At 35.0% G+C, this 12,762-nt stretch overlaps 1 protein-coding gene across 2 annotated transcripts; it reads right to left on the reverse strand.

The window, feature by feature from the left end:
• Positions 1-990: 990 nt before the first annotated feature.
• Positions 991-11,892, reverse strand: LOC126597647 (putative inactive cadmium/zinc-transporting ATPase HMA3). 2 transcript variants are annotated; one of them, XM_050264459.1, is made up of 10 exons: positions 11,651-11,892; positions 11,152-11,385; positions 7,125-7,388; positions 5,024-5,121; positions 4,144-4,399; positions 3,918-4,055; positions 3,488-3,815; positions 3,076-3,278; positions 2,754-2,953; positions 991-2,510 (listed from the first exon to the last, which is right to left on the reverse strand). In XM_050264459.1, the coding sequence occupies exons 2-10, from the start codon at positions 11,360-11,362 to the stop codon at positions 1,059-1,061; spliced, it is 3,150 nt and encodes a 1,049-aa protein (XP_050120416.1). In that variant the 5' UTR covers positions 11,363-11,385; positions 11,651-11,892; the 3' UTR covers positions 991-1,058. The 2 variants fall into 2 exon arrangements, with proteins under 2 accessions (XP_050120416.1, XP_050120417.1); XM_050264460.1 differs by lacking the exon at positions 11,651-11,892 and adding an exon at positions 11,523-11,641.
• Between the last annotated feature and the right edge of the window lie 870 nt (positions 11,893-12,762).

Raw genomic sequence — 12,762 nt, forward strand, 5'->3', positions numbered from 1 at the left:
TCAGTAATCCATTTAGATTCACATGTGTGTGTATATAGGAATACAATCAATATCACAATTTTAATTTACAATAAAAAGAAGGGTTTAAAATCAAGACACAATAAATTACAGAGGAAAGTCTTTAACTACTATGGCAATCCACCACTTGATTTAGATTCATTTATAAGTGGCTCACTTTGCAACGAGAAGAACCCAATAAACAAAATTATATGAGCACTCTGCTTCCACTGCACTAAAAAATTAAAGTTAAAAATTATATTTGAATTTAAATTTAACTTAATCTCTCTTTAATGAACAGAAGGAGTAATAGTCATATGACTTTAGAGTCAAGCACAAAGTCATATTTAACATTTAATACCAAGTGTATTTGGCGTTTGGCGTCGAGTTAACTTGATTTGGTCCAACCAATCCAAGTCGTTGGAGACTTTCTCAGCTGGTGGTTAAGGTTGGGTTTGCAACGTGTGGAAGGATTATGGTAGCCATGGTCGCTTTGCCTCACGGTTGACGCTCCCTGCACAACAAATGATGTATGCTAGCTAGTTTGTGGGCGGAAGATCCTCCTGATTTGCATAGGGATATCTTGTAATTTGCTTTTGTATTGACATTTGAGGATAGGTTCTTTGTAGTGCAGGACACTGTTTTTCCTTAGACTGGGTTGAAAGTTCCGGCAAAGTTTTATCGAGGCCCAATATGCACGCTATCCTCAGTTTGTTCTCAATTTGTACTCATGTTGCATTATTTGCAACAATAAAAAAAAAAAAGAAAGATATTCTACACTAAGGGAACTTGTATGTTTTATTTTATTTTATTACAAAACAATATCCTACATTAGTTTACACTAAGAGGAGGGCATGATTAGAACTCGAAAAGCAGTGCATTGAGCAGAAAGTCCTTGTAATCAAGGTGTATCTGGATGTATCCACAGCTGTACTTGTGCTTCATAGTATAAAACAGTGGTTGTGGCACACTATCTTGATCAAAACACGCAGCTAGTAAAAGTGCATATATATAAAGCACGTATATATATAATAAATATACTTATTTTCAGTCAGTTACATCTATTCAATTCTGATTTCTGATAAACAACCCTGAAAGCTAGAACCAATATGCACATGACCACCACAGCATTCCTTCATGTAGCTTGTGCAGCACCCACCGACTTCTCTTTTCTCCAACACACAAGCATGAATTGCTACTAATTCCGAGCAACATGCTTCCTTTTCCGCTGTCCGGGAGCCAATGCAAGAATTCGTTGTGGCTGATTCTTTGTGCTCGCAACCCACTACAATATCAATCGTCGAATGAGGGGGTGATTGTTTATCTTGATTATGTTGGTGCTGATGATCACATCTTGTGGCAAACATTTCTCCTAACGATTCATTGTTGTGAATATGATCTTTGTCACAATGAGTTGAGTGGCAATGACCAGTACTCGTCAACTTTCTGCTTTCCTCCAAGGAAAAAGTAGAATGGTTGCAGTGTTTTGGCTCATGGATTGCATCACCTTCCTTTATACTATGCTCCTTTTCACTGTGGCTTGAGTGGCAATAAACACCGCTTGTCAAATTTTCGCTTTCGTGCAAAGCAAAAGCAGAATAATTGCAGTGTTTTTCCTCATGGACTCCATCATCTTCTTTTCTGTTGTGCTCTTTGCCGCAGTGGGTCGAGTGGCAATGACCTTTACTTGTCAACTTTTTAATTTCCACCAAAGAAGAAGCAGAATGATTGCAGTGTTTTGCCTCGTAAAGTTTATCACCTTCTGCGCATGAGCTCAAATTATGATGACTCAAACAACCATGATTGTGTTTATTCTGCGACTCGAGATCATGATTGACTTTGGTGCAGCTTGTTTCATCACAGTGTCGTGCCTCATGTAAGTCACTGCACTTAAGCTTATAGGAAAAGCTTGAATTTAAGGGACTAGGCTGGCACTCTGATCCACATTTCTGCGAGGAACATTTTTGGGGTTTACAGGCTGCTTTTAAGCGTTTGCTGTCCGAGCAACAATGTTGGTTTTTGTGAGAATGACTATGTCCATGGCTTCCATGTTTATGGCCATGTGGTGCAGAAGTTTTCCCTCCATGCTTATGGGTTCCTTGTAAGAGTAGCATGCTGTTGAATATCACAAGCATGCATGTCCCGACATCAGCAAGAACTGCAGCCCAAACGAGCGGATGCCCTGCAAATCCCAGTGCAAGGATACTGACCTTCGTAGTGATTGACAAAACCACATTCTCAATCACTTTTCTATTAGCTCTTCTCGCAAGTTGGACTGCTTTCGGTAGTTTCCTAATGTCATTTGACAGTAAAATTATATTCCCAGTTTCTTGAGCAAGGGCTGATCCTGAAATGCCCATTGAGATACCAATATCGGCTGTAGCTAAAGCAGGGGCATCATTGATACCGTCTCCAACCATTGCTGTATTTCCTTCCATTTTAAATTCTTTAATGATTCTTGCCTTGTCTTCAGGTAGAAGTTCTGCATGGACTACCTCGAGAGCTCGCTTAAGCTGCAAGTCAGATAATTTTTCTACTCTTATTTTTCTTTTTCTTTTTCTTAATATGCAAACAAAATATATATGCAGTTCTACAGCCATGATATGAAAACAAAATATATATGCAGTTCTACAGCCATGTATACCAGGGAAGATCATACGTTGAATCAATAAAAGTGAGTGTAGTGTGGAGCGCATGGTGTGCGCGTGCAGATTTTGGCATAGTGATATGAGGCTAAAATATTAGGAATAACACACCTGCTCATTTGTATGTAATGCGGCAGCATTACTATCTCCTGTGAGCATAGCTGTTTTAATGCCTAACTTCTTTAGCTCCTTGACAGCCTCTGCAGCCCCAGATCGACAAGCATCAGCTATTGTAAAGACTCCAGCAGGAGTTCCCCCAGAGTATATGTATCCAATCGTCTTCCCACCTTTAGAACCTTCAATTGTTGGAACTGAAATTTCAAAAAGAACTAATGATGAGAGATCCAAAAAGACCATAAACGAAAAGAAAATGAATCATATGCTTGGAATCATTTGAAATAGCTTCGAAGATAAAGGAGTAGATGGCATTTACCTATTTCACAAGCAGCTCTCAAAGCAATTTTTCTGTTACCAATGTAGATATCTTGTCCATCAATTTTCCCATGAATACCTTCCCCGGGAAAATTTTGAAACTCCTCCACATTTTCAGGTTTTGGCTCAACCGAAAGCGATCTTCCATAGTCAACCAGCGCATCTGCCATTGGATGACTTGACTTCCTCTCAATGCTTGAAACCCTTCATGAAGATTAATAAAGTAATCAATGAACTGCGAACTTAGTGAAATAATAGGAAATACTTTTGAAGAATAATGCAGCATTAAGACAGCCTTAAATTCGTCTTTAAACTGAAAGCCTCTTCTGAATGTCATGAAGTAAATTTTTTCTTTCCATCAGAATTTTGGTGTCATTCAACATGTTGCTGAATAGAGGAGTTGCAGTCTATACCAGTAAAGCAATGTGTTCAAGCTAATGTCATCACGAAGAGATTGAAAATCCATCACCACAAATTCACCCCTTGTTATTGTACCAGTTTTGTCAAAAGCCATGGTCTTGACTTTAGCAAGAATCTCAATGTAGTCACCTCCTTTGATCAGAAGTCCAGATGTTGCCGCTTTTGTGAGCGTGCAGAAAGTCACAACGGGTGTAGAGAGGATGAGACCGCACGGACATGCGCTCACCAAAACAACCAAAGCTAAGTGAAACCAGTTGCTCCAATTGTGAACATGTAATACAGCTGGAATCACCGCGATAGAAACAGATATGACTAGGACCGCTGCAAAACAGCACCATAAAACATATAAATCCAATCGATTGCGTTCTCCTTAGCAGTAAAGAATAGGGAAACATACGAAATGTATGGGGAAAGTAGACTAACCTGGGGTATAGAACCTTGCACATTTGTCAATGAAACTTTGAGTTCTGGTTTTGCTGTTTTGAGCCTCTTCGACAAGTTTTGCCATTTTGGCAACCGCACAATCTTCAGCCAATGAAGTAGTTTTCACACAAATATAACCTTCACATATAGAAACCAAAATTTGTAGAAAAGAAAACATAATTCTTTATTCAAGATCAAAGAATGACGGGAGCGAGATTTATGTTACCATTAAGATTGATAGTGCCAGCCCAAATAGTGGAGTCCTTTTCTTTGGCAACTGGATAGGATTCTCCAGTTAGTGTTTTCTCATCCACTTCGGCTTTTCCTTCAACAACTATTCCATCAATCGGTATAATTTCGCCGGCCTTAACAGCAAGAATTGTGTTCAACTTAACCTCATCAACTCCCACAACTTCTCCACTCTCTGCTAAGACTGCTTTTTGGGGCGCCATGCTCATCAACGACGACATCACTGCTTTCGCCTGAGTACATAAAAGCATGTCATTTTACATGTCTGGCTGTCTATGATATACATTAGCAAGTCATCCATTAATCCTTTAAGCAACATTTTACTGTGTTAGTATCAGTGTTTTGAAAAACGAGCCTTGAGGTGCACTTAGGCAGCTTTGGAGGCAGGGCGGTGATGAAAATGCCTATGCCCAGTGGGAATAGGCTTAAACTCATCTAGACATGATCGAGGCACGCCTAGGAGGTTGCGGCGTTCGACTGGGCGTTTTTAAAAGAACAAAAGAAAAAATGCCAAAGTTCAAGTTCAAGTTCAAGTAGACTATATGACAATACCCTCTTAAGTTCAACTACACTATATGACATACCTTCCAACTAGACTATATATTAATAATTTTATGTCCCGTATGGCTATCGCCTCAACCTCAAGGCTTTTGCCTAGGCGGGGCTTCACCTTCACCTTTTAAAGCATCGTTTAGTATTTGGTTTATCACATAATTATGTATAAAACTGTCTTCAGCAAAATTTGTTGTTCCAAAGTCCATTGCTATGTTTTTCTGCCACTTATTGTTACTATTTAATTCAATGAGATTAGTTCTTAATTTTTTTATAAAAAAGAAGGATGAGTGTTTTATGCTAACCCTGTAACCTGCAGAAGACCGGAGCCACTCTGCAATGGTGAACAGAAAGACAATCGAGGCAGCTTCTGTATAGTCCTTCAAAGCGATTGTCCCAATTACTGTCAAAAGTTACACTATCTATCAGTTTATCAATACCAGTAACCAGTATACTATATATAAACTATAGCACCGGCACAATAAATTTTCATAAATATACAAACATGCACAAATAAGTAACTTCTGTACCATGTGTGCATTATTGCAATAAAGTTCTGGATATAAGTCCCATCTTCTACAGCATTTTTCCAACTACAACTGAACTCATATTTCAGTAGATTCAATTTGTAGTTTTTGGTTCTCGATGCTGCATTAATGGAATCCACTGAGATTATAAACTATAGACATACGGACTAAATTAGACATACGGTTCACAAAATGATGAGCCAATAATAGCATCCTCATTCATAAAAAAGGGAAAGCCGGCCAATAATGAGCTAGGGCCAGTGGAATTAGACGTTAAGGTGGACTAAAAATTTCGAAAACCTAATCTAGACAGAAAAGTTTTTTAAGTCGAAGAAGAGATGTGAAAGTACAAAAATGCAAAACATGCTATAAGAGGATTCGAGTAATGCTCAGAAGTTAGAACCTCTCCAGCATTACTTGAAAAAGCCTCGAATTGGTAGAGTTATGTTTTCTGAAAAAAAAAAAAAATCCAATTCTCAACACCACAACTTAAAAATATTTAAAAAGGTGTTTGACTTTTTTTTTCGTTCTTTTTTCTTGTTTTTTATTAGTTTGAGAAGTTGTATACCAAAAAAGTTTTTTGATTTAAAAAATTAAAAAAAACAATCAAAACATGAGTTTTTAGAGAAGAAAAAAAAAAAAAATCTAAGTTCAATTCTCAAATAAGATACCAACGAACTCTAAATTTTTGAAGTGTCAAAACAATCTAGGCATTCCATTTTTCCTAAAAGTATATCACTTAACCTCATAATAAACTAATAATAATATAGGTAATATTCGCTAAATAACCATCCAAACTTTTAATCTAACCACCCCCATACATATCCACTTAAACTTGCAAGAAGCCAAAGACTAACCATTTGGGTCATATTTGTGTATCGTCAAAAATCATAAAGTATGCCTAACGGTGGCTTTTGGACTGCTACACAGAAACCAACATGTATCCATTCAAACTTTCCAAGGAAACGTGATGTGTTGCAATTTTTCTTAGAGAAAAAACAAAAAGGATCAATCGTTACGGTTATTCGGTCTGAAGGTTTTTGACCAAAAAAAAATAAAAAATTCGGTGTGAAGGTCGGCAAAGTCTTTTCCCTAAACATCCTTGCAACAGAGAAAATCAAAACAAAAGGATAATAGTTTTATGGTTATTCGGTGTGAAGGTCGGCGAAGTCTTTTTCTTAAACATCCTTGCAACAGAGAAAATCAAAACAAAAGGATCAATAGTTTTATGGTTATTGCTCGGCAAAGTCCTTTTTTTAAACATCCAAGTAGCTTGGTACCCAGAATCAAATATATATGTACATTATAACGATACGAACAACAATCACAATTTAGTGATCAATACTAATCCAACTTGCAATAAGAACAAGATGGCCTAGATTTATTTAATACGACATTTTACTTATATTAAAACTAATTTTTATAAGGAAACTTTAACGAAAAACTCCGGTATTGTTCACTTTAACGAAAAACCACATTTTTACTCTAAAAAGTAAATCCTGATACTATTCACTTACAACACATTTTTGTCATTTTCGTTAAAACTCAAACATTTTCATTAGTTTTCATTTTTTATAAAGTAGCTGACAAAGAAATGAGTAGTATAAGCGGTACCAAAATTTGGAGTGTAAAAAAATATGGTTTGACAAGTAACTCTAAAGTGGGACAGATGATTGCATATGCTCTTTTCACACTTTACATATTGTTCTGATGATAGATGATTGACTAACAATCATATGTACTTCAAAATTTATATGATATTTTCATATAACTAACGTAACATCATGCACCAGTAGTGTAAAACCAACATTAGATTGGTAGAAAACCAGTTAATGAAATGAGAAAAGAAGTTGAATATTAAGACCAAGTATTGACTCACCGGCAATGATAAGAAGAATGTTGATGTCATGAAACCGGAAATTCCGAATAGACACAAAACCTTTCGAAGCAATGGGGAAAATGCCAACGGCAACCGCTCCAAGAGCCAACCATCCTAATGGCCGATATACATACTTGAGAAATGATAGAACCAGTAACACGCCACTACCAATTGCATATGGACTTGGCCACGTTTTCTTGTAACTGTCCCCTGCCCCATACACTCTCACATTTGCTTCTAGCCTTCCTTGGTTTAGTGCCTTAACTGTCCATGAAATAACAGATCGTAGGATTGTGAATCTAGACGACACATTTGGGTAAATCAACTAACAGTACTAGATTATACAGTACTAAGAAATTCATGCTTACTCAAGATACTTTTTTTTTTTTTGGTAAACGAAGAAACATATTATGTACTCTTTTTAATTTATCAAGATCAAAAGAGCATTTTCCTCAAGGAAAAACAAATTTGTTTCTGTTGCCCTATCAGTTTTCCGATATACATTCATGTGAGTTTGCTGTCGTATTGATTTCTTTCAATTTTCAACGTTTCTAAATGTTATCTGATGGGGCAAAACAAAAGAATTTTATCCTTACAAGTAGGTCTGGCAATTTCTGGCACGACCCGATAACCCGACACGACACGACACGAAATTAACAGATGTTCGGGTCGACACGATAACGAAACGGGTCGTTATCGGGTAACCCGATAAGCACCTGTTAAGATAACGGATTGTTTCGGGTATACACGTGGGTAACACGATACACGATAAACAGAATATTAATTTAATAATTTTATAACCCTAAAAAAAATACTATAATTACTATATATATTAATTTAACAATTTTATATGCCTAAAAACTATAATAATTATATATATATATATATATTAAATTAACTTTAATAATTATATATACTATAATAATTATACCCCCAAAATATTAACTATAATAGTTATATATATATATATTAAATTTTAAATTAAATTTTATACCCCTAAAAACTATAATAATTATACATACAAAATAAATAGATTTAAATCTACTTAATAAATAAATAAATATACACACACACACACACCATTGAACTTCATGGGATACGAATTATACGAAACTAATTTCAATGATTCAACCGTCAAACTTGTTTGTATATGCTTCGAGATCACATTAGCAAAAAATTACAAAAAACAAACATTCATAGATCAAGTAACGAGACAAAACTTTTCGACGGTTATAAACGAAAAATCACGATTTAACGGTTATTTTAACTCCGATTTTGATGATTTTTTTACAGCTACACTCCTTGACCCTATATGAATACAATGAATGAATTCGATCTTCAATTTAAAATATTTACACTAGTGGATACCACAAAATCTTATGTTATACTTGATGAAAGTATGAATAAACTCTTAAGTGTTAGTTAATCTATTGTTTTGATGGGATACGCATTCTACGAAACTAGTTTCAATGATCCAACCGTCAAACATGTTTGTATATACTTCGAGATTGCATACGCCAAAAATTGCAAAAAACAAACATTCAGAGATCAAGTAACGAGGCAAAACCTTTCGACGGTTATACACGAAAAATCACGATTTAACGGTTATTTTAACTCCAATTTTGATAATTTTTTACAGCTACACTCCTTGACTCTATATGAATACAATGAATGAATTCGATCTTCAATTTAAAATATTTACACTAGTGGATACCACAAAATCTTATGTTATACTTAATGAAAATATTAATAAACTCTTTAAGTGTTAGTGAATATATTGTTTTGATGAGATACGCATTTTGCGAAACTAATTTCAACGATCCAACCGTCAAACTTGTTTGTATATGCTTCGAGATCGCATATGCCAAAAATTGCAAAAAACAAACATTCAGAGATCAAGTAATGAGACAAAACTTTTTGACGGTTATAAACGAAAAATCACGATTTAACAGTTATTTTTTGATGATTTTTTACAGCTACACTCCTTAACCCTATATAAATACAGTGAATGAATTCGATTTTCAATTTAAAATATTTACACTAGTGGATACCATAAAATCTTATGTTATACTTGATGAAAGTGTGAATAAAATTTTTAAGTGTTAATGAATCTATTGTTTTGATGGGATACGCATTCTACGAAACTAGTTTCGACGATCCAATCGTTAAACATGTTTGTATATACTTCGAGATTGCATATGCCAAACATTGCAAAAAACAAACATTCAGAGATCAAGTAACGAGACAAAACTTTTCGACGGTTATAAACGAAAAATCACGATTTAACGGTTATTTTAACTCCGATTTTGATGATTTTTTACAGCTACACTCCTTGACCCTATATGAATACAATGAATGAATTCGATCTTCAATTTAAAATATTTACATTAGTGGATACCACAAAATCTTATGTTATACTTAATGAAAGTAAGAATAAACTCTTAAGTGTTAGTGAATCTATTGTTTTGATGAGATACGCATTCTACGAAACTAGTTTCAACGATCTAACCGTCATACTTGTTTGTACGCCAAAAAATTGCAAAAAAAAACATTTAAAGATTAAGTAACGGGACAAAACTTTTCGACGGTTATAAACGAAAAATCACAATTTAACGGTTATTTTAACTTCGATTTTGATGATTTTTTACAACTACACTCCTTGACCCTATATGAATACAATGAATGAATTCGATCTTCAATTTAAAATATTTACACTAGTGGATACCACAAAATCTTATGTTATACTTAATGAAAGTACGAATAAACATTCTAGTGGGTCACTTTCATTAAGTTTTGAGTTCCATTGGCAAGGTTTAAACTTTGGAGAAAGGCTTCACAACCTTGAAAACAAAAACGGTTTCATTTGTCATATCCTTGCACATTTAATATTTGTAATAGATTAGTAGTGTATTGATGTATTTTTTATGAGGCTCTTATTTTCGAGTGTAGATGTAGTCCTTAAACGACAAATGTGTTTTAATGTTTTGAAGTATTATTTATGTGACAATGTGTGGTATGTGCAAATTTAAGAAAAAAAAATATATTTTTCTTAACGGGTCATAACGGGTCAGGTCACTTTACCCGTTGGGTAAAGTGACCCGACCTGTTAAGGACCCGTTAAGATAACAGGTGTGACACGACACGATTCGTTAAGATAACAGGTGTTACACGAAAACGACACGAACACGACTGACACGACCCGTTTGCTAGGCCTACTTACAAGTAATGACGGAAATAGAAAAACTTTTGCACTTTTATTAAGGTAAAAGAGTAGGTGAGAGACCGGCACATTGCAGTGAGCATATTTTATTTTATTTTCGAATAATAATTTTGAATCTTTTTTATTTTATGAAAATGAATAACCGTGACTTCTCATAAGTTGTTCATTTTTTAAGGAAACAAAAAAGTCTCAAGATTCACACCAAATGGGTGAAATATTATCTAGTATTATATAGTGATCACAAGAAAACTAAGGTGAGACGTACAACGAATTAGCCACAACTGAAAGCTATTATTAAGTATATTATACATAGTAAATTGTGAAACCAAAGTAACGTTCAAAAAAGTTGAAAAAAAAAAAAAGAAAAACAAACAAACAAACAGTGAAAAAAGTTACGTAGAACGAGTTCGTAAGATTTTTCCAACAAACCCATCATAAAAAATTGCAGAAAGCAACTAGAAAATGGGAAATTATTTGAAATTCTTTTATTTTGTATAAGGATATCGTAGTGGGTGATGAAACGGAAAGCAAAGTTACACGTGAAAGTTGGGTAAAGCAAACATATAAAGCATGCTCATTTCTATCTTTTTGGTTCATGATTGTGCACGATATGCCGATTAATAATTCTCCCACCACAGAAAAAGTACACGTCCACCTACTGGTATCGTTCTTTGTGTTTTTCTTTTTTCCCAAAACTATTTGCTTTCTGTTGTGCAAGTATTACCAAAAAATTTAGCACAAATATTAGAGAATTAAGGGAAAATACTAATATTAACTGGTGTAAAATTATTTAAGAGAATATATTACCGATTTGAAGCTGGGAAATGAGAAGGGTATCATGGACAACAATGACAGTTCTGGAAGGCACAATCACTGAAACCTCTTTCACACCTGCAAGAGGCTTGAGGATATTCTCTATCAGAGGAACTTCTGATGAGCAGCACAACCCCAACACATCAAAGTAGCTCTTCTGAAACTTTATGGCTGCTGGCTTTTCTTTGCCCTGGGCAGAAGCCATCCTGCTTAATTATCTCTCAACTTCTGAAAATACACAGGACACAGGAAAAATTATTAATTTTCTGTTGGTTTACAAACTTTGTGTCTGATTTGTGAAGAGTAGAGTTATGAAAATCATTTGGTCAGAAGTTCGTGTGTGTGTGTGTGTGATGCAGGTGTACCGAGGGTCTTGAGGAGACGAAGAATAGGAAACGTGGGAATTATTCAACCAGGGGCAACTCAGCTCTGTCGTCAATACTAATCATGAATTCACTCGACATGACCAAGTCAAACGCTTAAAGAAAATCACCTTGTAGGTAACGGGGAGCTCTGGGGATTCTTCAAGCTTAATTCAGACAGAGAGAGATAGAGTAATAGGGTCTGAAAGCTTTAAGTAGATGAAGTTGTGAGAACTATATATATAAGAAGGGAAGGATTATAACTTATAGAGGGACATGTACATAAAGAATATTTTAAATTAATGAAGTAATCTCCTAACAAAACAACTTTCTTTGGTTGGAATAATTGGTTCACGTTTCTCTTGTTGATGAGACACAAAGAGTGGAGAATCAGATGGAGGGAAAAAGAATGGAATCCACATGTGAATCCACATCAATGCTTGTTTTATAGCATCTGTGCTTAAACTGATGAGATTTTAATTTTTTTTTTTTTTACTTTTTAATCTACGTTAGTTTACATTTTCACCAATCTTTTTTACATTTTTCCAACCCTCCTTCCTTTGCTATCCTTCCTTTCCAACTTTTACTTTTTCGTTTAAGCCTTTGAGGTCGAGGAGAAGGATTTCCACTCTTTTTGCCATTACACTTTCGTACTTGTATTCGTCTCTTAATTATTTACCGTAGCGCCAAGGGGGCTGATGTGTGAACACTAGATGGCCATTCTAACTGATTTAGCAAGTACACCCTCAATGGCGAGTAATGAATGTAGTGAGCCAAACAAAAAGACATGGATGTGTTATGAATAGAATTATCAATTAGAAATGTGATTTTGTACACTTAAAATAAAATTCTAATAGGATATGAAGATCCAATTCTCAAAGGTTTGAATTACTTGTAAGACCAAAAAAAGAAAAAAAAACAAAACTCATCAGGATTAGTATAAATAAAGTTACAAGGCCAACAAGTGAGGTCACAACTCTCATACACATGAGCCATTCTCTCTTAGCCGTCCCCTCTCTTTCACAACACGTTATCAGCACAACGTGTTTTTGCGAGAAAGAGAAGGTCTTGGAAGAAAACCCTGCGAAACCTTTTCACCATGTTCATCAACATCCAAGTAATCTTAAACCATAATCTATTTGGTTTCAATTTAATTTATCCCATGAATACTATCATTATTGTTCTGTGTAATATTGTTGACCCTAAAAACTACCAAGCCTACGTGGCGCGCAGGCCGAGTAAT

Source organism: Malus sylvestris, chromosome 13, assembly GCF_916048215.2.
Source record: "Malus sylvestris chromosome 13, drMalSylv7.2, whole genome shotgun sequence".
NCBI lineage: Eukaryota > Viridiplantae > Streptophyta > Magnoliopsida > Rosales > Rosaceae > Malus > Malus sylvestris.

Coding starts and splice junctions, on each gene's coding strand:
- LOC126597647 (XM_050264459.1), bottom strand. CDS start 11,362: ATGGCTTCTGCCCAGGGCAAAGAAAAGCCAGCAGCCATAAAGTTTCAG. Junction 7,389..11,151: donor CATTTCCCAGCTTCAAATCG/GTAATATATTCT, acceptor TTTCATGGACAG/TTAAGGCACTAAACCAAGGA. Junction 4,400..5,023: donor GGTCTTCTGCAGGTTACAGG/GTTAGCATAAAA, acceptor TTATGTACTCAG/GCGAAAGCAGTGATGTCGTC.